Consider the following 26501-nt stretch of genomic DNA (forward strand, 5'->3'; position numbering starts at 1 on the left):
TTTTGGAATATTAGAACTAATACTGAAAGCATGAGAAGATGGCATGAAAATCTTATTAGAACCCATGAGCAAGAGTTTTTAGCACATAATTATGATTATAAAATAGCAAAACAACAACTTTCTTTTTTGCAGGAAAAACATGAAGAACACAAGAAGGAATATGATACAATGGTAAGAAATTTTAGAATCATTAATTTAAGATGTCAAATTCTACAAGAAAAAGAGGCAAATGAGCCCAACTTACTTGAGCATAACAATGAATTTTCACTTGAGCAAAAAACTAAAAATCCATATTTTCTTCAAACTCTAGCTAGAGAAAAGTATAAATTTTTACCACAAGATGTTAAATATATCTCTTCAACTATATATCCAAGCTTTTCTTTTCAATTTAAAAAGTAATCCACACTCTGGCATCAAAATTATTACCAAAAGCTGTTCTCATTATACTATTCACTTAGCTAGTATTAAGATGGTTGAATATATAAAACTGCATTTATAGCATAAACAAAAAACTATCACAGTTACTCTAGCATTTTTGGCAGAATATGATTATTTAGGTCAACTTTATATTGAAAGTAGTGATCATTTAGATTCATTCTCCTCAAAATTTAAAGAAGTCATAAGTTTTTATCTTCCTCTTTGGAAAAATGTAAAATTAGATTTCACCAGCATACCCCCAGAATGGTTTGAGGATAACATTTGCCCAGATAAAACAAAGGACAAGCATAGAATTAAAACTATCATGAACTGTTTAGCATTCAGCAGGCAGAATCAGCAAGATGAAGTCATAAGGGATGTAAAATTAGATTTCACCAGCATACCCCCAGAATGGTTTGAGGATAACATTTGCCCAGATAAAGGACAACATAGAATTATTATTTCTTTTAATGAACTGTTTAGTTCGGCAGAATCAACAAAAACAGGGATTCCTATAAGCAAGACATTCAAAAATATAGAGGAGCAATCATAGCTGAGCAACAATTGTTCAATGATGATCATCTGACCCTCCTTCACCAATCCAAAATTATCAAGGTTTATTCAGAATCTACATCTAGGAGACAAAATGACATATATGAATACAGAATAAGTACAACATGAGCAAAAGTTTTTGATGAAATCTATAACCAGATAGCAGAACAGATTACAGCAGAAAACAATGACAACACATACTGGAACAACTTAGGAGAAGAAGAGCTACACAATATAGATAACATGTTAGAAGCCTGAACTCCATGTGAAGCCCGCATGATCAGCATCAGCACTTCATGTGAGGAAATCATTGCAGCAAAAGGATGCAGCATTCCAAAGCAAGAAAATCCAAACCCTTTGGCTCTATACGGCATCAACTGAAAAAGAATAAAAGCAAGACTCCTTAGGCAATATAGAAATGGAATAGGGCATTACTATCCAATCACTTTAATTTTGTCATTCTTTCTAAATACTTCACCCATTTTGGGTTTATTTATAAGTCTCCCTTCATTAAAACCAAATGACAAGTTTCTTATGGCTAGGGCGTTGGAATATATAAGCTCCGAAGTTAAATTGCTTTTATATGTTCTTCAGTCGCACCAAGTCACTGATACCGAAATGAAAATGATCGATTCTTATTAGTGCGGTGATACTTATAGTGAGAGATTCATTTTACTCAATTGATCAATCATGAGTTATATCTATCTATGTTTCCAAGTTCCACTTTATTTTATAATGATTCAGCATTAGGTGGCTATATCTATACTATACGTGCCTTTGATTGACTATCTATATATGGATTCAACACTTGTATTCAAAATTGTAAATGTTTAAATATATATATATATATATATACACACACACACACATTTTGCTATAAATTAATGCTCACATTACCTCAAGATCTAATGTACTACAACCAGAAGTAATGTGAGCATGGTATATGAATATTTCATGCTAATTTATTTTTAAAAAGCTTCCTTTTGTTTTTCTTGAGTTATTATTTTCTTTTGGTTTTTAATGAAAATATTGGGCATATACAAAATACATTAGAGGTGCAGGATTTCTTATCTTGCTTCTCTCCTTTCCTTCTTGGTAAGGAAGCACATTGTACATATTGTTCAAAATTAAGCTAGAAGAAATAAACCGCCATCCAAAGTACCATGCTCACTCATTATGGAACAGTTTTGCCGCCTACACAATATCAATGAGAAGCAAATAAAGTTGATACATTGGGTCTTTCATTGATGTGACAAGTGTTATAATTTTCTCTCTTGAACTTCACAATTCCAATCAATTGTGGAATTCATTCCACAATAAAACATAATTAAACCGATTAGATAGCCATGGAAAGAGCTAGTGTGTACCTTCTCCTTACCAACTTGACAGAGGGCTCATGACGACTCCGATGGTGTGAGCGACGATGTCGTTTTGAGGATTAGTAATTTTTTAGAATTTTTTTCAATAATTTTTTTTTCTTCATTGACATTAGTGTCCTCAGAGCAGTTCCATTCATTTGTTATAGCAAAGGGCAAAGGGAGGCAATGGCTGTTACTAATCACATGAATAGTAGCAGCCCTTGCAAAAAATAAGATGTGTTTCCACCCATTGCCATGGCAAAGGGCAAATACTATTCATTTTTAGTTTTTTATTTTATTTTTTTACCTAAACAATTAATTTGGAGAAAATTTTCAGTTGCTACGTGTCATTTTTTATTATATAAAATTCTCATATCATATTTGAGATAAAATTTTCAGATAAAATTTTTAGATTAAATTTTCGGTTGCCACGTGTCCATATTTATTATAAAATTCACATATAAAATTTCAGATAAAATAAAATTTTCGGTTGCCACATGTCCATATTTATTATAAAATTCACATCTCACTCATTTACTCATTCATCATACAATTGACATACTTTTAGTCCTCATAATCCGACACAATTGAATACAAGGACGACTCGATCATTAGTGAAGGCGGTTCCACCGAATCACTATGTGGGGAGTATTTTTCTTCGGAGGATGTAATAGTGCCATTATTTCCGACATGGAAGGCACCAAGGGAACTGACTGCGGGTATTGTTCACTTGAGGAGCCATGTGTAATGCTTTTCCTTTTTCTTTTCTTTTTTGCCTTGAATAATCTGTGAAAAAAATTAAATTGGAAATGCAATAAAATATAAAAAAGAATTATATTAAATTGAATAAAACGACAATTAATTTTTTACCTCGTCACCAAGATTTTGACCTCTTCGATCGTTTGTCCATGACCCTCCAGCTTCGATGGAAGATGCCATAAGATGGTGAATAAAAATGAAAATTGAAGGTGAAGAAAATTTTGTATAGAAAGTGAAAAATAATAGAAGGAGTAGAAAATGTATGAGGATTTGATGTTGAAAGTGAAACATTGGTAGGTATTTATAGAAAAAAATTCCAGAATTTATTGGTAATTTTAAAAAAAAAATCGAATTTTTTTCCAGATTTTTTATGCCAAAAAAAAGACCAGCCGTTGGATTTAAGGAAAAAACCATTGGAGCGACCAGAACGCGCCATGTGGTGTGTTACTGTTGGCAGATGTCAGCACCCTTTGGGCTCGATCTTGGGCTGCTTTCTCTTGCAGGCTGGCCTGATCATGTGGGACCCGCAGCTTGCCCGGACAAGCTTGGCCCGCCGGAAGCGCGCGCCTGGGCTTGGGCCCTGTCCTGCCAGTGCTGGAGGCCACGGATGGAAGCACTCTCATACAGCAGCTCGGGCTATCTTACCTTGGGCCTTGCCCGGGCTTGATGGACCCCAACTCTTGCCCAGGCTGGATGTCACCGCTGGAGCTGATTTTGGGAGACCAGGGGTGGACTGTCCTTCTCGAATCCATTCGTCCAAAAAATTCCTCTCCCAACCCAATATCTTTCTTCCCCTTTTATGCCAAGAGACCAAGAATCAAACGTGGGTTCATCAGTTATTGCACTCTCCCTCATGTGCCCTCGTTTGCTCGTCTGCCGAGCAGCGACCTCGTCTATCATGTATTGTTCTCGCCTCTGGAACTGAGTCGTTAAATCTTTCGTTCCAGATCGATACCGTACTGCGATTGGGTACGCTCGATCCAGATCGAAATTCGTAGGGGGTGAGCGAATTAGGCAACTCCTTACTTAGTTTCCATCTTAGTGTTTGTTCCCGGTATAAAATATCTGATATTCTTGTTCACAGTCTGATTCATTCATTTTTTTTCTTCCAGTCCCTCGTTTCTTGTATCGAGCTTCTACATGCTGCCAAGCACTGTAGTGAACTTGGAAATAACATTTGAACCTCGTCATGTGCTTGTAATTCAGCAATGAAGCGCTACATCTACATCAATGACGATGAATCATCGCACCATCTTTACTGTGACAATCGCATATCAAATAGAAAGTATACTTTGTTGAACTTTCTCCCAAAGAATTTATGGGAACAGTTCAGGTGATTTAGGAGTTGATACTTTTGTTTTTATATGTGTTGAATAAACTATTGGTTAGTTATATGTTTGAACATTTTATTTGGGAGGGTTAATTCATTTGAGTTCATTCAGTTAATTTGCAATGCGTTAAGACTCAGAAAGATCTCTCACTTTATTTGACTTCACTGCAATTAAGCTTTTCTTGAATCCATTATAGCATATATGGAGATATTGGGGATAATGTGATGGTTCTTTAATTATATAAAGGAAAATGCGGTGTTCTTTTTTTCCATCAATAATTTCTGAATATTTCATTACTGTTGTGGTGCATGTTATGATATTGGGGATAATACGGGGCACAAGTTTTGCTAATTTTATGATTTGTATCCCCTTGGTTTTAATTGTTGTGGTCTTGCTCTCAGCTCTTTTTTCTTCTTCTAATTTGTTTTGTTTGTCCCTTTTTAAAGTCATCTTTTTTGTTCCCCAATCTGGTATATAGGCTGAATGTATAAACATAAAGATTTTGAGATGTCTTCCCCCACCCATCCGCTTCTCTAACAAATATTACATTTGTTTTCAGCCGCTTCATGAATCAGTATTTTTTGCTGATTGCTTGTCTTCAGCTATGGTCACTTATTACTCCAGTAAATCCTGCCAGTACATGGGGCCCGCTTATCTTCATTTTTGCAGTCTCTGCGACGAAAGAGGCATGGGATGATTACAACAGATATCTCTCAGACAAGAAGGCAAATGAGAAAGAAGTTTGGGTTGTTAGGCAAGGCATCAAGAAACATGTATTACACTTTCTCAATCCTATTTTATTTTTCAGCAGTTAATGTTGTTTACCTTCTGAAATTAAATAGAATAACAAAGTCAATTAACAGTTGTTGTCAATCTATAAGGTGGGTTAGCTTGCTTAGTATTGATTGGCATTCTTTAATCCTCTTCATGCATTAGCAGTTCCTGAGATTTCAACTACTTGTTGGATTTTCCAGCCATGATAAGCTTATTAGGACTAATAGTCTTGGAGGATAAGAATCCTATTCCTAATTGGTGTTGTTTTCCCAATTGAGGAGGGCTTAAAATACTTGGTAAGCAGATTCCTATTAGTATTAGATTTCCTAATTGATGAAGGCCTTTATCATGGCTATATAAGGAGATCTGATGTGCTAGTTTACAAGCATCAGCATCAACAAGCAAGAGAGAACAATATTCGGAATTCCATTCCACAGACACAGAGAGAGAGAGAGAGAGAGAGAGAGAGAGAGAGAGAGAGAGAGAGAGAGAGAGAGAGAGAATATTGAAGGGAGTTAGAGTGAGAGAATATTAATTACCATTCAAAAAGTTAGAGTGAGAGAATATTGAAGGGCAAAGTGTGTGTGAGAGATAAGAACAGAGGTAAGAGTCTTTTTTTGTTGTCTTGTTCTTTCTAGTTGTTCATCAAGTCTTGAATCTAGAGGCTTGATAAGATAATTTGTTGTACCCATTATTCATATAGTGGAGATCTGTTGTTTTGTCCTGTGGACGTAGCCATATAGCCGAACCACGTTAATTCTTGGCGTTCTTATCTTCTTGCTTTTTTCCTTGGGTTTCCTGAGTTCGTTTGTTTTTCCTATTCTTGAACGAGTAGCACAATACTACTGTTTTCTTATAGTTAATTGTGATGGAGGATTCTGACTTAAAGGATGAGAGCATGGTATCAAGCCTTGTTAAATCTCGAGTTAGGAANCTATCATTGAAGAGAAAGAAAAGGGGGGTTGCCTATCAGCTGTTTTGAATAGGATTTACATGAGAAGACTCCCAACGACTCCAACAACACATTTTTTATGACAGCCAATTAACTCAGTAAGCTACCCCGCCTCCTGATAGTTTAGATTTCTTCTAAACCCCAAATCCCAGCTCAAAGGAAAAGGGATAACCTGTGTAAACGAGGAAAGAGATTGCAGAAAGCTGTTTCCCCTCTTTGTCCGTTTCCCATCCCAAATTGACAAAATATGTCAAAGAATCAAGACCTCATCATTCAACCCCTATTTACACCTAATGACAGCATATCAAAGAGCTCTCTTGTGAAAACCTCCATAACCATTTCTGTTAAAATAATCCGCACACTAGATCTTGTTCTTTAATGTAACCGACGGCAATAGACTAAACTAGCAAATATTAGAAAAGTTAGAAACACACAAGAATTATACTGGTTCGGCAGAACTTTTGCCTACGTCTAGTTGTGATTTCTCTAGGTAGAGAAATCACCGCTCCTTCGATTAATAATAGAGATTACAGAACTTTTGCAACCCTAGAACTAATCTCAAAACTCTCGGCTGTCTCTGGCTGTTTTTCCTCCCTAGAATAAGCCCTGCCGCACCCTATTTATAGATATAGAGTTGGCTTACATGTCCCAAGGTTGATTGAATTCCTATTCCTAAGTGGTTAGGAAATTACACTTATCCAAATCCAAATAGACATCTAGAAATCCAAACCTAAATTGAATAAGGAAAACTGAAATTCTTTCCTAATCCCTCTAGGACAAGAATCGGTATACCTCTAATTTTCCTAAAACAATCCTAAACCAACTAGGACATATTTGACGAGCCAAAATCCTAACAATTTCCCCAGTAAAGCTTCATTTTTCCTTACTAAATTGTCAACACCTAAACCCCCCGTTTCCTTCAAATTCATTGCCCAGTCCCTTGTAACCAAATGATCCTTCTTCCCTTCCGTTATTCTTTCCCACAGAAAATTTCTCATTAAACAGTCAATTCTTTTTGACACTTCAACAGCAATTTGAAAAAGTGAAAGGTAGTAGATAGAAATACTACTAAGAACAGATTGATAAGTTTTAATCTTCCACCTCTAGATTTGCAGTGAAGAACTGAATAAAAAAGAAAAAGGAATAAATGTTACCATGTACCTCAGGATGTAACCTTTATGAACAGTATAAAACTTAGTTAGAAGAAAAGATGGAATGAGTATATTTGTACTTATGTATCATTTAGTGGAGCAGATGTCATTATACTAGATGCGGGGCACTGAAAGGAGTTCCCAATACCCAATAAGAGCAATCATGTTAAGATGTAGACATCGAAGAATAATAGATCAATGCTAATGTTAGGAGTCTTATGACGTATGAGGTCATTTAAACTGGTTCATGAAGATTAGTGACCTGTTTGGTTATGGAAGTATTTTTATTTATTTTTTTGGTCTCCCTCTTTTTGTTCCTTCATGTACTGTAAGAAACTCTCCGTTTTAGGAGTTAATATGGGAACAACAAAAAATAACTCACAGACCAATAAAAGAAAACTGGAAAATTACACTATGCCATACCTGTTGCAAATTCCACCAAAAAAGAAAGCACGTGATTCATATGTGACCTATTTTGACATCCATAATATAGTTACACACTCGTTTTAAAGATACGGAGTTAGCCATAGGTGGCAGGCACATTTCCAGAAATTAAGGTAGCAATTTTTTTCAAGGTTGCAATTTGCAACAGGGCCCCTAGTCCAGGTGGTATTGATATAATTTTCAAATACAAAAATTAAAGAAAAAGGAAATCAATTGCCACCCCCATAACCCAAAAAAAATTGTATTGTCATTGGGGAAAAAGGGAGTGCTAGTACATTGAAAGTGGTTGCAAGTTGTGCAATGCTTAGTAACTTATAAAGTGGATGATCATGTGAGGGCCTTGACGTTTTTTTTCTTTCTGTTTTTCGTTGTTTATGTTATCTTATGATGTCTAACGTAAGATTTTACAACTGGGATGAATCTGTGGTGGGGAGTAATAACTCCAAGCTGATTCAGTTTACTTTAAGAGATTCATGCACAAATGCTCATAGAATGTACTTACAGAACCAAAAGAAAGAAATAAAAAAAATGCCCATTATGGTATAGAAACAAACTAAGATTTTGTGTAACTTATAAGAAAATGATTTATATATGATAATTACATTTGTGTTATGTTTTTATAAAATAATTCTTTAGTTCTCAATTTTTTTTGATTCAACAGTCTCATGGATTAGATATTTGTCATCCAGTTTTCCTTAGATTTTGCTGAACTAATAGCTTGATGTTTCTTTTTTCTTTGTCTGGTTTCATCTACTCTTAGATAAAAGCGCAGGATATTCGTGTTGGTAACATAGTTTGGCTTCGAGAGAATGATGAGGTGCCTTGTGATCTTGTTTTGATTGGCACCTCAGAAGCACAAGGCCTGTGCTATGTAGAGGTAATAATCCAACCATTTGTCTGATTCTTATTGTGAATTTGGCAAAGTTCTAAGTAGAAATTTTATTAACTCTCTCTCTCTTTCTCTCTCTCTTTCTCTCTCTCTCTCTCTCTCTCTCTCTCTCTCTCTCTCTCTCTCTCTCTCTCTCTATGTATATATATATAAATATATATAATATAAGCTTATTTGAGGGGACACTTTGTAGGGCCCACTCCACATTGTATCTCAATGATCTGAACCGTCTATATTTCAACTCTTCATTCATAGATCATCTTTGAAATAAATTAGACAAATCGTAAGATATCTAATTGTGACGAAATAAATAGAAAAACATTGTATGTCCACAAAAAACACTAAAATGACTACCATTTAATCAAATGGTTATATGTTTTCCGATATATGGGTGACTTTTTGCAGAGATGATATTTGAGGGAAGACCTAAAAAATTGATCATTCAGATCATTGAAATACAATGGATCGTATGTCCTACGAGGTCACATGTGAGCCCAACTCTAAATCCGCTGCAGTAATCCAAACCTCCCATTTGTTAGTATCAATTCAAGGAGCAACAATATAAAACTTCAATAAAATGAAAAATCATTAAGTTATCTTATTATGACCAAATAAATAGGCTAACACAGTGTTCCAATTAAAACTAAAATGTTCATGATAATAATTGAATGGTCAAACTATTTTCCATTTTGTTGGCAGGCATAATTTTTAAATGGGGATGTAAAACTTATGACGGTTAAAATCACTGAACCGCATTGTAGAATGGCTCCAAAAAACATGATCCCTTCTAGATTCTCGTCTAAGGGGACCTATCTTAAGGAGGGTCACCTTTATAGGGCCCCAAAATGTATTTTATTTTAATGACCCGAACCATTAATTATTGAGGTCTCCCTAAAAGATGGCCTTTGCAAAAAATCTTCCAAACTATAAACTATTAATCATTGTAGTGTTTTTTTTCTTTCTGAAAAGCCGTTTTTGTCTATTTGTATTATCACAATTAGATGTCTTAATGGTTTACAATTTATCTATTTTTTCTTCTCAAGTATGATCTATGAATGAGAACTTAAAAAATAGACGGTTTGGATCATTCAAGTACGATTCTGACTTGAGGGACGCATTGTGGGGGTGCACCTCCCAGTGTAGTTGTAGGATCTGATTGTCCAATTTTCAAATCTCCATTAAAGAATCATCATTGCCAAAATTAGGCAAATGGGAAACCATTTAAAGAGATGATTTTTTGCATGTATGACCCTTGAATGGACTTGAAAAATGGACGGTCTGGATCATTAAACCACAATTCAAGATGGACCTACAATGCGATCCTTTAATAACGTAATTTAAGGGATCCCTCAATATAATGTTTGTGTGTGGACATATATATATATATATATGTTCAACATGATCAATGGTCCGCATTCAAAGAGAACGTTTCCCGCTATATATGAAATTAGTTAAGACAGTTCCATTGGAAGCCAAGAGGACTGACAATTTTAGAATCTTACCAAATATTCAAGCAAGCATGAAAAACATAATTGGATGAAATTCTAAAAGAGTTTATGCTGGGCTCTATTTTTTTTAGTTTTTCTGAATTATGATTTGAGTAAGTCTAAATGTGACTGCAACTCTACAATTAAGTCATTACATTGTTTTCCTTTTCTTTTACTTTGTTGCAAGTATGATGTCCTTAAGCATTTGAAGGACCTAATATGTTTTTGCTCTCTTTGAAGGACCTAATAAGATAGCGTATTTTGCAGACTTCTGCCCTAGATGGAGAAACTGATCTGAAGACCAGGGTTATACCCCCAGCTTGCATGGGGATAGATCTTGAATTGTTGCACAAAATTAAGGCAAGATTTTCACATACCTAATTAATAATCACAAGTAGAGGATTTCTTGTTCTGTTGGTATATTTAATCATCATATTATCATATTTTTTATTATTTACTTGTCAATACTGTTTCCATGCAGGGTTTAATTGAGTGTCCTAATCCTGATAAGGACATCAGAAGATTTGATGCAAATCTGCGGTTGTTTCCCCCATTTATTGATAACGACCTGTGCCCATTAACCATAAAAAACACACTACTGCAGTCATGTTACTTGCGGAATACAGAGTGGGCCTGTGGAGTAGCAGTCTACACTGGCAAGTACTTATAAACAAAATGTCAAGTTAGCTAATCATATGCTAGTTTGTTTTATTTGTGTCCTTTTATCTGGACTTTTTTTTTCTTTCTAATGCTTGGTGTAAAATTTACTAAGAATTGAAGTTGTTGAACATATTTAGTATTGACAAACATTTTCATTCTTGACATTGAGTACTTAATTTCTTGGTACATTTTTCAGCCAATTTCCCCCTTGAACTTTACAGAACTGGTCAATCTACCCTCCACCGTCAGAGTCCTGGCAATTCTTCAAGATGCCATCAAATAAAGTTACATGTTTTCACTTTTGAAAGCCTTTTAGTCATTTCATGCCATATCCTTTACAAATAGTGGCCCTAAATGTCATTAAAATGAGGAAGTGATGAGCACCTGACTTTCCAAAATGACATATGACGCGAAATAACCAAGAGGCCATCAAAAGTGAGTCACGTGTGACCGCATCTTGGATGGATTTTCTAGGAATATGATGGTAGTGGGTATATTGACCAGTTTTGTATAGTTCAAGAGGGAAATTGACTGAAAAAAAAGAAAAAAGAAAAGGGGGTGGGGGGAAATTGACCTCTTAAAGGTGATAAACAGATTTTTGGTTATGAGTTTGTCCTACTTTTTGTTGGTCGACACTGTAAAATAAAGAAATGGATTTGGGTTGCATGTTGATCCTGTTGGATGCAGTGAAGGAATGCATAGATTTCTTTAAGCTATTTAACAATTTAAGTTTAGCCTACCCCTTCAATTGTAGATTTGGTACTACCTGGTGCCAGCATGTTAAATATGATTTCTTTTCTTTTCTTTTCAAGTTTCGTCCATTTCCTGCTGCGCTTTGCTTACTTGACAAGGAAAGGAAAGTGGTGGGGGAAATGAACTTTCCTATATTTTTCCTGTCTTGCTTAGCAGGAAGGATGTGAGCTATATGCAATACAATTTTACCACAGGACCTAGCTTTCCCACAAATCTTATCGTGAAAATTTGATGGGGTTTTTGAGAAAATAGAAGAAATGTTATGAGTATAATTTTTGTTACTAACTTTTCTGGCCAAACAACCATAATTTTATAAGAGTCTTTATCTTGCGAACCAAATCCAATGAAAGTACTCTTCTTTTATGTTGTTATGCTTGTGATGATCTCATCAGTTAAAGTAGTTGTTGATTTACATCTCTTCTTTAATTCTGTTCTATCTTTTAGGTAATGAAACCAAGCTGGGTATGAGTGGGGGCATACCTGAGCCAAAGCTTACAGCTGTTGATGCCATGATTGACAAGTTGACTGGAGCTATATTTGTTTTCCAAATAGTGGTGGTGATGGTTCTGGGCGTTGCTGGTAATGTATGGAAAGATACAGAAGCAAGGAAGGTATGTCACAACTTGAAAGATTGCAATTCTCTTCGAGTGTTTGACTATAAAAACTAGTTTTGTATGCAACAGTTGAGTGTACATGTTTTAGAGGTGCAGACTATATATTGATCAAAGATGACAGTGAACTAAATGATCACATATGATTCACTGAGTATAGGAGTTTCAGTTCACCTTCTATCATACTAATAAAGGCTTTCATGAATCATGATAGGAAGTGCTTTATGGCCACTGCTTGTCTATCATTAACTAGTTTCAATACATCACCAGCGACTTAAACTACTGGGATTATGGAAGTTGAGGGGGATTGGGAATTGTTCTTTCTTTTTGGTTTAATTGAAACTGGTTTTGATGCTCTTGGAAGTTGTCAGGTTATGGATGTTGTATTCAGTGGGCAGCTTGTCTGCAGTTTGCTGTACTTCTCTTTGTAGATTACAAATAAAATATTTGTGTTTCTCTTAACAAAACTATTGAGTCTATTTTAATAAGATAATTTTCTTCAAAGTTGTGGAATGGTCGAATTGAGCTATTCATGAATTATAATCATACTGCCAATTAAACAGTGAACTTATTAATTGTGTGTGTGCATTGGTTTCCTAAGATGATTTCAAGCTTTTTCCGCAGTTACGGGCTAGTTTTTTTCCCTACAAAGTTTTCGCTTGAATAAGTGAAGTAATATGGTCTATCCTGTTAGTTAAGAATTGATTTGACAGACAAAATTATGTTTTGAGTGATTTTGATTAATTTATTCTGGGCGTGTATCTGCAGTCGTATTATTGTGAGGATTGTCATCTTCAATTTTTAAAGCATTATCTTGTCTACTTGATTTTTTTAGCCAAGAGTGACTCAACTCTGATTTGATTGTTTTTTACATGCCCTATCTGAAAGCACATTGTTCTTCTCAAATTTTCATATACATGTACAGTAATTGGTTTTTAAAACGTCTTTGACCTTTCTCGTCTATTGAATCTTATCATCAATCATATACCCAATTTTCTTTTTTTGTTCTTTTTGTAGCAATGGTATGTTTTATACCCAGAGGAAGGTCCGTGGTACGAACTATTAGTAATCCCTCTTCGATTTGAACTACTATGTTCCATCATGATACCCATATCTATTAAGGTAAGCTTGTGAGTTTTATGCTGATAGTTTTGGTTGTCTGCATTGTTGTCCCGTGGTTTAGTATGTTGCCATTTTTTTGACATGCAGCCAAGGCCTGTTTTGGAGATCATGTTTTTTTAAGAGCTTAAGACTCTCTTATAGAAAAAGATCTTAGGACTTTCATCTTTTGTTTTTGGTTTTTAACTATTAGTTCCCTGATATATTTTTTGCTTGTAAAAATCAGAATATTGGTAAAATGGTTATTTTCTCTGTTTTGTATTTTAAATAGGTAACTCGTGGGCAGTGCAGTAAGTGACAATATATCTAGGGGTTAACTATGTACCTCTCTACCCAACAAAATAAATAAAGTTTGAAAAAGAAATTTAAAAATTCAAAGGGTAAACTTTATACCTCTACCCAACAGCATGGACAACTAACCAAATTGCTACCTACCACAACCAAAATAATGATGATGATGAACAACAAGAAGAGGAAGTACAGTTACAAAGACCCCATTTTTCCTCATTTTGGATGGCAGATGTTTCTGATATGTGTCAATGCCGTGAAATTGTGTTTCCACAGATTGAAAGGACATACTCGCTTTCATGTTACCAAGTTCCCAAGAATGTATGTGTCCCAGGGATTGGAATTAGTTGATAGGATAGTGAAAAAATGGTCTTTTCTCTCATGTATGGACATAAAACTCTTACAAATCGTAGATAACGCCTCAAAAAAATTTCAAACATGATATTAGGGAAGTAGAACTGTTTTGAGAAGAGTTTTGTCAACTGCACCCTTTTATGCATATAATGAGGGAGCCAATCCTTAAAGGATGTACTTTCTTAGCAGGAAATCTAGGTGGTATTGTTAACAATTGATGAAATTTTTGGTTTGGTTTTACCAAATCGGTTTGAATTACAATTCGCCTGGACATTTCTGTTCCTATATAATTTGCGATTTCCAACTCCCACAGTTGACATAGGAAATGTCAATAAACATCTTTCATTCACATAGAATGGCTTATGTGACACCCAAAATCAACTTTTTATCAAACAAATAGTTATAAGAAAGTAAACTTGAAAAATAAATTCCAATATACTAGTAAATAATATGCAAAAGATTTTTTCATCATTTTAAATATATAGAGAACAACTAATTTATAAGTAAGAGTTTGTTTTGATCTAATGAAATTTAACTTCTTTTTTTTTTAATACTTTATTTGTAGTTGGAGATCAGTTCAAATTAAAAGCACAGGAACTGAAATTTATCAACTCTAAAGAACTGTAGCTGTTATGAGTTTGAGTTCTATATAACAAGTTATTAATTGCTGCAAGAACAAAGTTTTTCAAATTTCAACGTAAGTTTGAATAGCAGGCTGTCTGGGGTAGCTGGTTATGTCTTTCTTAGTCTGGATTTATTAACTATTAAAATGATATTTATTCTTAATAGTTAATGCTTCTAAATCTGTGTTCTTTATAGTAACTGCAGATTATTAATGAGTTTTTGCAGGTCAATTTTGTGGACTGCACTCCTTGCTTTTTAAAATAATGAAATGTTTTGTCCTCATAGGTATCTCTCGACCTTGTGAAGAGCTTGTATGCGAAGTTTATTGATTGGGATAGTGAAATGATTGACCAAGAAACGAGTACTCCAGCCCATGCAACAAAGTAAGTTGAAGTGGTATTAAAAGAACATAGCCACTCATTTTTATTTCATAAAATAATCAAGTTAGATTGTGATTGTATATAAGAGGTGTATGTTTTATGTGGCAGTACAGCAATAAGTGAAGACCTGGGACAAGTAGAGTACATTTTGACTGACAAAACGGGTACCTTAACCGAAAACAAAATGATATTTAGAAGATGTTGTATCAATGGAATTTTCTATGGGAATGAAAATGGGAATGCCTTAAAAGGTTTGGTTCTTTCTATTTTTGGAACTTTTCCTTGCTTTCCTGTTTATTGTCATGTGTATTTTTTGTATTTGAACCTCTAGATTTGTTGTAAAGATATTATGTAACATGAGACGGCAAAAATATAACTAAATCATATTTGTTGTAAAGATATTATGTAACATGAGATGGCAAAATATAACTAAATCATTCTTATCCCGATATATGAGGTAGCTAATAGATTATACGAATGACTTTCAAATATGGGCCACTTGGATATACCTTTACTGATGAGTTGGCTAAATGGGTTTCTCCCTTAAATAGTTGACTTCTGGTAGTTCAGAAATATTCATATTATCATATATGTAGGGCATGAGTTGCTGACAATATTTTATAAATAAGTCTCCCCTTAATTATTTTTCCATGTTTCCTGGTTGCGTCTCTGGTAGTAGAAGCTGAGATAAATATTGAAGAAAGCCGTCAAATGAGGTTGGACTTATAATTATAATTCCACCCGGTCATGGCTATGAAAATCTAGTGAGGCAGCCTTCTGATATTCTTAGGGGGTCTAACATTTGTTATATAAAGATTTGTTCCACTATTTTATTTTCCTTTTGGTTATTGTAGGATTGTGAAATTGTCGCTCTGTTAGGCGTGTATCCTATCAATGATCAATCTAAATGGAACATTAAGTGCAACGAAGCATATTCTGTTACAAACAGAGGAGATTCTTATTTGTTCAGATGGATTTTTTTTTTTTTGACAAATTTTAGGACCTCTTTCATATTTTCAGAACAATGTATGAACTTCAGTTTCTGATAAATTCAATCCTTTGACATGCAGATGAGGAGCTCATAAATGCTGTTGCCAGTGGTTCTTCAGATGTTATACGTTTCCTTACAGTTATGGCAATATGTAATACAGTCATACCTATTCGAAGGTAACCCTCACATTTTTCTGTTACTGATTGGATTTGAGGTACTGAGATTTTTTTGTCTAAAACAATTAATTACTTTTGATGCACTTATTGTATGTACCTCGTCTATTGTTTGTAGCAAAAGTGGAAGTATCTTGTACAAGGCGCAATCTCAAGATGAGGATGCTCTTGTTCATGCTGCGGCTCAGCTACATATGGTTTTTGTCAATAAAAATTCAAATACTCTTGGTAAAAGATTTTGGCTATTGCAGTAGATTGGTTCTACTTGTGGGAAAGATGATATAATTTTCACTAATAAATTGCAGAGGTCAAGTTCAATGCTTCTACAATTCAATATGAAGCCCTGGAAATTCTGGAGTTCACTTCTGATCGGAAAAGAATGTCAGTAGTGGTGAAGGATTGCCAAAATGGAAGGATTATCCTTTTGTCAAAAGGAGCAGATGAAGCAATTCTCCCTCATGCATGCGCTGGTAATAGATTTTCTTTTTCTTTCTTTTTAGTAATATGTACTTTGAGAATTCTACTTAGTGCTACTCATCACTTTTCAAAAAGTTTGTCTATGAAAAAATGTTAAATGTATTAGTAGGGATGCCCTTCCAAACTAGGTTCCCAGATTTGAGATAAGCTCTGTTGCACCGATATGCCGGATTTTGGGGGTATGCTTGTATCCGATACGGCCCCGATACGAGACGGCATCGATATGTATCCGATACGCCACATGACGTATTGTAGGCTTTTCTGGGATGTTGACTTTACGATACGGCTCCGATACTCCACTGATACGGTCACGATACGCTGGCTATACTGCCCCGATACATCAAGGGGTAACTTTGACGGCAACCAAAAGAGAAGAAGAAAAAGGAGGAAGAAGGAAGAATGAAGAAGAAAAGAACTTGCGCCTGCAGATTGCAGCTGCTGCGAATCTGCAGTTGCAGACAGTTGCTGAGGCGGCTAACTAGTGAAGAAGATGATGTTGGGTGCCCTAATTACAATACGCAGCATTTTAGTTACATAGGTGGCCTTTGTTAAAAAAATTGTCTTTTACCTTAAGTCTGATGCATTCATTTGGGCCCAGCCCAAAAACTGAAACAAGTCATATATGGCCTAGAAAAACATAAATAACCAGAAAAAATGGCCCAAAATGCTAATTTTACACACATATAATATATAATTTTACATATATATGTTTGTATATTTATGATTTTTATTTTTATATTATTTTAATAGCCGTACCCGTATCCACTTTTTAGAGATTTGCCGTATCGGTGTATCGTATCGTATCGTATCACCGTACCCGTATCCGTATCAGTGCAACATAGATGATAAGTCATTCACATGTTGATTCTTATAACTGGCCTTGCCGGCAGACTTAATATGGATCATATATTATCCTACTAGGTTCTGAGATTTGATGATAACCGACAAGTCAGTCACATGTTGATTCTTATAACCGGTGTTGCCCTCTGCAAGACTTTATATGGATTATATGTATTGATAGTGTGAGGGTTTTTAGGGTGTCGTTTGAATATGTATTGTCATCTATAGTGATTAGAATAGTCTACTATTGTGGTGGGTAACTGGGAAAGGTAATATTTTCAGAGGATTGTTGGCTGGAGGAAATTACTCTGTAGATGCTGTTTCCCATGTTGCATTCTCTTTCTAGAAAACATCATCTAAGTATTTAAATGGAGATGCTATCTATTTTCCTTATAAAATTGGGATTTAGGCTTTAGGAGGAGTCTTAATTATTTGGAGGTGGAAGAGTTTGCTTCACTGGAAGGTGCTCGCTTGTTTCCTTCAATAGATGTTAGGAGTTGGAAGATAGATTGGTGAGGGAGATTCCCTTGCAAATCTTATAATAGCTTCTTATGCATCAGAGCAGTTCTATCTCACTTGCCACCTTATGCTCACATTTGGAAGTCAAGGGTTCCACTGAAAGTTAAAGTTTTAGCTTGGTAGGAGGCTTGTGAGAGGGTTAACACCTGTATCAGATACAGAAGAGAAGGCCCTACAATTTTTTTTTCCCTCCTTACTGATACATCTTTCATCAAGAGGATGAGAAGAGTGTGGATCAAGTGTTTCTCCACTGTCCATATCCTTAAATTTGTGGTGGAAGTTGTTTAAGGAAATTAATGAGTGCTGGGTCATTCCAAAGGGGTGTTTCAAGTCTTTTGGGGATGGGCAGGATTGGATGTTTGCAATCTTTGGGTAATTTGGATGGACTGTAATAGGAGATTTTTCGAGGATTCCAAAGGGTTAGGTCTGGAAGATCTTTCCGCTATAGTATTTTGATCAGCATTGTTGGCATCAGTTTATGCAGACTTTAGGGGGATTCTTTATTTGTCAATTCTGTTGGATTTGTTAGCTGTGGTCGCGTGATAATTTCTTGTGATTTGTTTAATTGTGGTTCAGTTTGTTCTCTGATGATGTGAAATGTGTTGTCAACTTAGGTTTTTTTTGCTCTAATTATTTCTTCACTTACCTGTGGTCTTCTCATCCATGTGTATGTACATAATTTTTTCCTTTACTACAGATCGTCTCTTTTCCAAAACAAAAAAAAAAAAAAAAAAAAAAAAAAAAAAAAAAGAGCAGGGACATGTCAATTACATTGAAAAGAACTTTTTTGTTACTGTATATCAATTACTTGTCATTCAATAATCCCAGTTTTATACTTCAGGACAGCAAACAAGGACATTTATTGAAGCTGTTGACCAATATGCTCAATTGGGATTGCGCACGCTATGTCTTGCTTGGCGTGAACTAAAAGAAGAGGAATATCAAGAATGGTCTTTGATGTTTAAAGAGGCTAGCAGCACATTGGTTGATAGGGAGGTAAAGTGCACATCTGAATGTGTGTTTCTAATATATGATTATTTATGTATGTATTGTTACATACATATTTTCCATTACATTTGTGATTGGGTATGTACATACACTAATACACATCTATGTGCATCTATGCATTTCCTTCTCTAATATAACAATTTTTTTTTGCAGTGGAGACTAGCTGAGGTCTGTCAAAGATTAGAACATGACTTTGAAGTTCTTGGAGTTACTGCCATAGAGGATCGCCTACAGGTGAATGTTACCATAGAGCTTTGAAATATAATTCATCCTACATGTAGGTTTGCTCAAATTTTTAGTGATTGCTGATTGTGGAAAGATGATCTGCTCAGTGTTGAATATTTTTTCCTGGTAGTTTTTGGATTCTTGAACTGATCATTTTGTTGGTATTTAAATTTTCAGGATGGTGTACCGGAGACAATTGAGACCTTGAGAAAAGCTGGTATAAATTTTTGGATGCTGACTGGAGACAAACAGAATACTGCCATACAGATTGCTCTTTCATGCAATTTCATTTCCCCAGGTAGTTGAAATTATCTCTCTTGGAGCACTATATTGTATATTTGAGTTTGCACTTGTTCCAGTTTAATTGTGTGTACTTTTTGTGACAAACCATTCAATGATTGAGTAAGGCTGTTTATAGCTGATTGAAAGCAGGAAGGGAGGTGTATAACTATCTTGTTGATGACTCATATTTTAATGCCTCTTTTTCTTGAGAAGCTAGGCTAGGCAAATTGGTTAATTCCAATAAAAGCTTTAAGAAGCAATGCAATGAATTCCAACCAATTAAATTCAGATAATATAATTTTTCAAATTGAGCAAAGCACCAACATTGGTGCAATTCAACAACCCCCCACCATTGATCTAGAAAAAAGAAGAAGCAAGAATTGGATAACAATAACAACAACATTATTCACAAAGTTGATGGCACAAACAAGACAAATAAAAAACCCTAAGAACTCGTATTTCTTCTTAGTGTCAAGCTCATTTCTAATCATTTCACTGCATTTGGTCTTTTTATATAAATTAACCAAAAGATAATTTCCGCATGGTGCAAAATTTTCTGGTCCACGTGACGAAGTAGATGCAAATGAAGTATATGGTTTTTCCACTTCTACATATTCTTTGCACCATTAATCTTTGCTTCTTCATCCTCACTCTCTGACAGAGCCAAAAGGTCAGCTTTTGTTAATTGATGGCAAAACTGAAGATGAAGTTCGTAGAAGTTTAGAGAGAGTTTTACTTACAATGAGGATAACAACTTCAGAACCTAAGGTACCGCATTTACTGATGGCTTATATTATATATAATACATTTAAGTTTCCTTATTTCTTTTGCAATATAAGGAAAGTTGCAGATATTCTATGAGAAAATCTAAATCCTGAATTCGTAATTAGTTAGCCATGCTAGAATTTTGGTGATTATTCTGTTCTGCTACAATTCCAGGCATTTTAGGCGATTGAATGTGAATATATATATTTTTCTCTGAATTACTTCTGCAAAGTGTGTGCATTACATTAGGCATATATGTGTGTATATATATTTATATTTCTTTTTGGTACAAATGTGTAGCGGTTACACCATAATTTGTTCTATTGACTTCTGTTAAAAGTTTCAGGGAAGAACTTTCTTAAATTTTTTTAATCTCCCTATTTTATTTTATTTTGTAGTTTATATTTTCCCTTCTTAACAGGATGTGGCATTTGCCATTGATGGCTGGTCCCTTGAAATCGCACTGAAGCATTATCGGAAAGATTTTACTGAATTAGCAATATTGTCAAGGACTGCTATATGTTGTCGCGTAACGCCATCACAAAAAGCTCAGGTGTTCTTTAGCTTTTGTTTCTTTGGTTTCATTTCATTTTTCTTTCCTTATGTCATTTTTTCTTTTGAAGCTTGATCCAAAGATGCAGAATTTTAAGTGTTGTCAGTAGTTTTGTTTTTACTTAATCTTAGATAGTTATGTATTCTACAGTTCTAAAAGGGAAGTTTCCTATGCAAGAAAAATATGCACTGAATAAGACCTGGACGATTATCCCTACCCTCAGTAGTTTACGAGTTTACGGCAGTCTCCTTTCAATATCTCCCATTAAGCCGTGTTGTGAAAAAGAAAAGGAAACTGAGACAGTTTTTGGCCTTGGACATAGATTTGTCCCAAAGATAATTAAAATGCATTTTAGAAAAATCTTCTCTCATGGTAGCGTGCTCGGTTCCCTTGGAAAAACTTTCATCGTTGGGCTAGCCATACACATTTACATAGCAATTCACATTTTTTTTAAAAAGAGAAACATAATTTTATTAAGTAAGAAAGCTAATACAAAGAGTGGATAAGGAATCCACAATCTGAAGAGAAAAAAGAAAATACAATAAAAGACCACCCAAAGAGAGGTAAATTAGAAAGAAAGAAAAATATCTAAACTGGTCTCACTTCACAGCTGCTAACAAATCCAACATTATAGAAGAATTCGAATAATCCCTAAAATCAGTAGAAACCAATGCCCATAAAGCTTCCCAAGACCTCACTCTGTCCAGAGTTTGTAGCAATTCATCTGGCATCATCAAATGATAGGGACCTAGCACCAAAGAATGGGTCTTTCTTTTTGTTATTACTTCACCTTTCATAGGTTTTCCTAATCAATGAAGTCCTCTTCTAGCAAACTCATAACTCTAGTTTATACTGAACGGAAATGGGCTAGGCAAAGTCATGGGTCCAAATCATGTCATTTCTACCTATTACTTCAACTCTCGGAAGTAATGAGGCACCTCGAAATTAGTCGGTTTTATTGAGATTGGGGCAGATCTACACGAGCTTATCCCATTTTCAATATGTTGATCTTGTAAACTTGACTTCTAGTTCATTGCTTAATAATTAGATTTCTCTAATAGAAAAGGCTTGAAAAATAAGAAAATAGACGTTGGTTCCTTTTTCCCTCTTATATTGATGATTTGCTGCCTGTGCATCTTTCTAGATATGTAAGTAATGTTTAAAGTTGACATGCATCACAATGAACGGTATTCGTGATGAATTCTAGGATTTATTTGGCCATGGTACTTTCATTTTCTTGATATAGCATCATCGGTACACGTCCATTTCTTTAAGTGGTTTTAAGGGGCATCTGAATCGTGCTGGTTATAGATTCTGACAATTCTACTTGATAGATATGCTATTGAATACAGAATTCTTTCGAAACTATGAACATCTTTCTGCAATTGTAGAAGCTCTATATTTAATATACTGCAATATGTGTCATATGAATAATTTATGTTCTTTAATTGTATGATGGAACTGACTGGTATTTGATATTGTCTGTGTGATTCTGTTGAAAAGGAAATATTGGAAGACCATTTGATTTATGTACTGCTTATATTCTGCAGCTTGTGGAGATTTTAAAATCATGCGACTATAGAACATTGGCTATTGGGGATGGTGGAAATGATGTTAGGATGATACAACAAGCTGACATTGGGGTTGGCATTAGTGGGAGAGAAGGACTGCAAGCAGCTAGGGCAGCTGATTATAGTATCGGGAGTAAGTTAACCGATACCTTTGTGTTTGTGTGGGGTGTGCATTTGTTTTCTGCGCTCTAAAGATATATTTTGTTCTGATTATATTCCTAGAATTTGGTTTGGCTATAAAGTTTGGACGCTAAGTGGAATATTTATGTACCTAGAAATAACTTCTCTACAACCCTTCCATTTTTTTATATCTGTTGTATGTCTGAAGGACTCAACATGTTTCTTGCACATGAACATCTCATGTTTGTTTGCAGTCAAAATATTTAACAAACATGATTGGATCATGTACATATTTTTGCTCTTTTGTTTTTTGTTTTTGTAAAACCTTTTGTTTAGTATCAAGAAAAAGAAGTAACTGTTTACACTTGTGGTGTATGGTAAGCTATTGAAATTGAGTTCATGTAAAAGATTTTTATTAAAAGTTGTAGATGAGAGACCTTAAAAAGTTCTTTTCTTGTAAAAGGCTCTACGATTCTTATTCAAAATATGATTGTCATATCACAAATGTAATTCAACTCCCCTAAGCATGACCTTTCCTTGCTTGATACCTTTCAAACTTCTTTATGGGAAAATCAAAATCTTTATATAGCATTTTGATTATAATAGAGAAGGTTGAACTTGATGAAGGTGATAGTTATAGTATCCTAAAATCTTTAAAATCTTGTAAAATTCTCAATTCAAATAATTTGAATGCTAGGGAGATGTTTCTCTCTCTCTCTCTCTCTCTCTCTCTCTCTCTCTCTTGTTTTTTTGTTTTTTTTTTTTGTTTTTTTGTTTTTTTTTGTTTTTTGTGGTTCTTAGGAGCTGTTACTCTTTGCTGTCTGTACTCTTTCTGGGTAGGGGAGTTAAGAATACAGTAGTAATTTAGGTGGTATGGGAGGAAAGAAACAGAAGGATCTTCGAGGATAGAGAAGATGTGGACTCTCTGTGGGACAGGAAGACATTCCTGGCTTCTCTTTGAGCTTCCTTGTCCAAGCACTTTAAGGATGTTCCTTTTAGTTTGGTCCATTTGGAGTGTCCTTGCTTTGATTTGGTGCGGGTCTTTGGGTTGTATTTTTAGGTGTTTGATTCTAATGGACTCCTTATCCATTTTGTTATGTACTTATCTTTTCTCTATTCAATAAATTTATTGTTTCTTATACAAACAATTAAAAAAAAAGGGCACATGTCTGTTTAATTCTAGGATGAACACAACCTACGAATGAGATCAGCATTCTTTTCATCATATTGAATGCAGTTATCAATTGTGTATCTGTAACTATGTTTCCTGTCCAAAACATAAAGGAGAAATAAAAAAATTTAAACTCTGTAATTGCAAGTCCCTGACTGTATGACTGCTTCTCCTCATTTGCAGAGTTCAGGTTTCTGAAAAGGTTAATACTTGTGCATGGGCGTTACTCATACAACCGTACCGCATTTCTCTCCCAGTATTCTTTTTATAAGTCTCTGGTTGTCTGCTTCATCCAAATTTTGTGAGTTTCCATGTACAATGGTTCTTATTTACAGCTTATTCTCAATTTCAGCTCTTCTCGATAGCATTTTTTGTTGGAGATTTCCTGGAATCTTCTCTTCGTCTTCAGCATCATCACTATTTTCTGGTACACTGACTTTGGAACAATGTCAGTTTTTCTTTTGTTTCAGGTGTCTCTGGAACCAGTCTTTTCAATTCTGTTAGCTTGATGGCTTATAATGTTTTCTACACCAGTGTTCCTGTTCTAGTCAGTGTTCTTGATAAAGATCTTAATGAAGATACTGTGATGCAGCATCCACAAATTTTATTTTACTGCCAAGCGGGGAGGTTTGTTTTTAAGCTGCACTGTCCTTGTTTTGTTTACAGTTTATATGTGCAAAACCTTTTCACTTGAAATTTGTAGTGGCCCATCTGCTGTGCCTGCTAACTATTACTTCAGTTTGGTTAATGTGAGTGAACTTTATGTTCTTGAAACAGGCTTTTGAACCCTAGTACATTTGCTGGATGGTTTGGGCGATCCCTTTTCCATGTGAGTGTTTGTGAACATAGTTTCATTCTTTCTGCAATTATTGTCACTCTCTTGGTTTTAAGTCCAAAGTTTTCCCTTGAAAGTTTTGTAATCGCAACTGAACATAGAGGTTGTTCCAGTGACTGTTCATAATAGATAGATAGATAGTTGAAGCCCACTGTTACTCATAAGAAGCTCATTAAAACTGTTAGAATTTGATGGTTACCTTGGTTAATGTGGAATATATATTTGACTTGTTGAAACTGTTGGATGTAGCAGTCAGATTCCAAAGACAATCTATCTGAGGTCACTGTGGCATGTCAATAAAAGGCTTTGTAACTCATGTCAAATCAGCTCTAGTTCCTATAAATTAGTTGTTCTTCTCTGGTTTAAAATTTTGCCCGTTACTTTTCTCCATTGATTCTAATACCAGTTATGGGTTGTCAGGCAATTGTTGTGTTTGTGATCAGCATACATGCCTATGCCTATGAAAAAAGTGAAATGGAGGAGGTTTCAATGGTAGCACTTTCCGGATGTATTTGGTTGCAGGCATTTGTATTGACATTAGAGACAAAGTAAGTTACATCATGACTGGCACTTGTATGGTGTTAACTTGTTTCCAAGTAATTATCGATCTTTCTCAGTCAAGATGTGAGTGTCTTGGTAATCGCTAGATAATTGTTCAAGTCATCTCCTGGTTAAAAGAATTATAGGAACCTTAAATGTAAACTGTTGATTTTTCTTGACTAGACGCTTCAAAAGCTTAAGTAAAAACTTCCGAGCAAAAATGATTTTGAGTTTGATCTGACTGCCTGGGTTTGTTTGATTTCTACAGTTCCTTTACAATATTGCAACATCTTGCTGTATGGGGAAACTTAGCTGCCTTCTATATCATCAACTGGATCTTCAGTGCCATTCCATCATCAGGGATGTATACAATTATGTTTCGCTTGTGTAGACAGCCATCTTATTGGATGACAATGTTGGTAAGTTTGCCTTTGCCATTTTTGCATTTATTTGTTCAGTGTGGCTTCTTTCTAAATATCATCATCATTAGTTTCTCAGTTATGTAATTGCATCATTCAGAGTCATGTTATGTTGGGGCGTGTGTAGTCTCTCATAACTATTTTGTTTTTCTGGGCAATATTTTGTAAACGTGGCTTCTTTTGGTTAAATTGGCGGGTGGTGATATGGAACCACCAAAATGGTCTACTGAGAGATGAACCATTGTTCACTCAGTATCCTTGACTATCCAACGGATGATTTGATTTCTACTTACAATTTCATGTTCTCATCTGAGTTTTGAGGTACCACAACAGTACTGAATCAAGGAACGGACCAACTGTTCGTCCCCCTTGATGCAACCTGTGGTTGGTAACCTGGAAAGCCAGAATATGGTGCGTATAGTTCCTAGGAGCTGACAGAAACTTTACATGCATTGCAGCTCATAGTTGCAGCAGGGATGGGTCCGATTCTAGCTCTGAAGTACTTCCGGTATACTTACACACCAAGCAAAATCAATACACTTCAGCAGGCCGAACGGTTGGGAGGGCCTATCCTGTCGATTGGGAGCATTGAGCCACAACCAAGAACCATAGAAAATGTTGTTTCTCCGTTATCAATAACTCAACCCAAGAACAGAAATCCAATTTTCGAACCTCTACTATCAGATTCACCAAATTCTACTAGAAGGTCTTTTGGTTCAGGAGCACCTTTCGATTTCTTTCAATCGCAGTCCAGATTGTCTACTTCCAACTACTCAAGAAATTGTAAGGACAACTGAGTTGTATAATTCTTTTAGAGGCATTAAATCAAAAACAACTAATTATACGTGCGGAAAGTTGAACTGTAGTATCAATTTTTTTTGTAAATCAAGCATTGTACGTAGCAGGTATTGATGTGAATACACCTCAATTAAATTAAAGAGAGTAACCTCTTCCTTTTTTAGGGTAGAATAAAAGATAATTCAATCACTGAAAATCGTGTGTCTGCTTACTTCTCTTGTAGAAATTATTGTATGGTGTTGGAATACATCCACGTGATATAATCAATTCACGTTTTGTAACATGCATGGACAACATGGTTTACATTTCCC

General features: G+C 35.1%; 1 protein-coding gene across 3 annotated transcripts; it reads left to right on the top strand.

Moving 5' to 3' along the window:
• The first annotated feature begins 3859 nt into the window (after positions 1-3859).
• Positions 3860-26473, top strand: LOC117621411 (phospholipid-transporting ATPase 2). Of its 3 annotated transcripts, none has more exons than XM_034351860.1 (25): positions 3865-4087; positions 4199-4419; positions 4977-5190; positions 8499-8615; positions 10382-10474; positions 10596-10770; positions 11972-12138; positions 13156-13260; positions 14809-14906; positions 15012-15154; positions 15974-16070; positions 16186-16295; positions 16373-16537; positions 18745-18899; positions 19065-19145; positions 19314-19434; positions 20080-20186; positions 20605-20736; positions 22287-22440; positions 23782-23899; positions 24052-24225; positions 24376-24427; positions 24854-24981; positions 25242-25392; positions 25851-26473. In XM_034351860.1, exons 2-25 carry the CDS (start codon positions 4295-4297, stop codon positions 26187-26189), a joined length of 3321 nt encoding a protein of 1106 aa, XP_034207751.1. In that variant the 5' UTR covers positions 3865-4087; positions 4199-4294; the 3' UTR covers positions 26190-26473. The 3 variants fall into 3 exon arrangements, with proteins under 3 accessions (XP_034207753.1, XP_034207751.1, XP_034207752.1); XM_034351861.1 differs by having other exon boundaries at positions 3891-3986; XM_034351862.1 differs by lacking the exon at positions 24854-24981 and having other exon boundaries at positions 3860-4087; positions 25851-25963.
• The last annotated feature ends 28 nt before the right edge of the window (positions 26474-26501 follow it).

Source organism: Prunus dulcis, chromosome 3 (assembly GCF_902201215.1).
Source record: "Prunus dulcis chromosome 3, ALMONDv2, whole genome shotgun sequence".
NCBI classification, from domain to species: Eukaryota; Viridiplantae; Streptophyta; class Magnoliopsida; order Rosales; family Rosaceae; genus Prunus; species Prunus dulcis.

What these genes read in the sequence shown, in the direction of transcription:
- LOC117621411 (XM_034351860.1), top strand. Translation starts at nt 4,295, where the DNA reads ATGAAGCGCTACATCTACATCAATGACGATGAATCATCGCACCATCTT. An exon ending in TGATACCCATATCTATTAAG is followed by an intron (nt 13,261 to 14,808) that starts GTAAGCTTGTGA and finishes TTGTCCTCATAG; the next exon opens with GTATCTCTCGACCTTGTGAA. An exon ending in TTGGGCGATCCCTTTTCCAT is followed by an intron (nt 24,428 to 24,853) that starts GTGAGTGTTTGT and finishes ATGGGTTGTCAG; the next exon opens with GCAATTGTTGTGTTTGTGAT.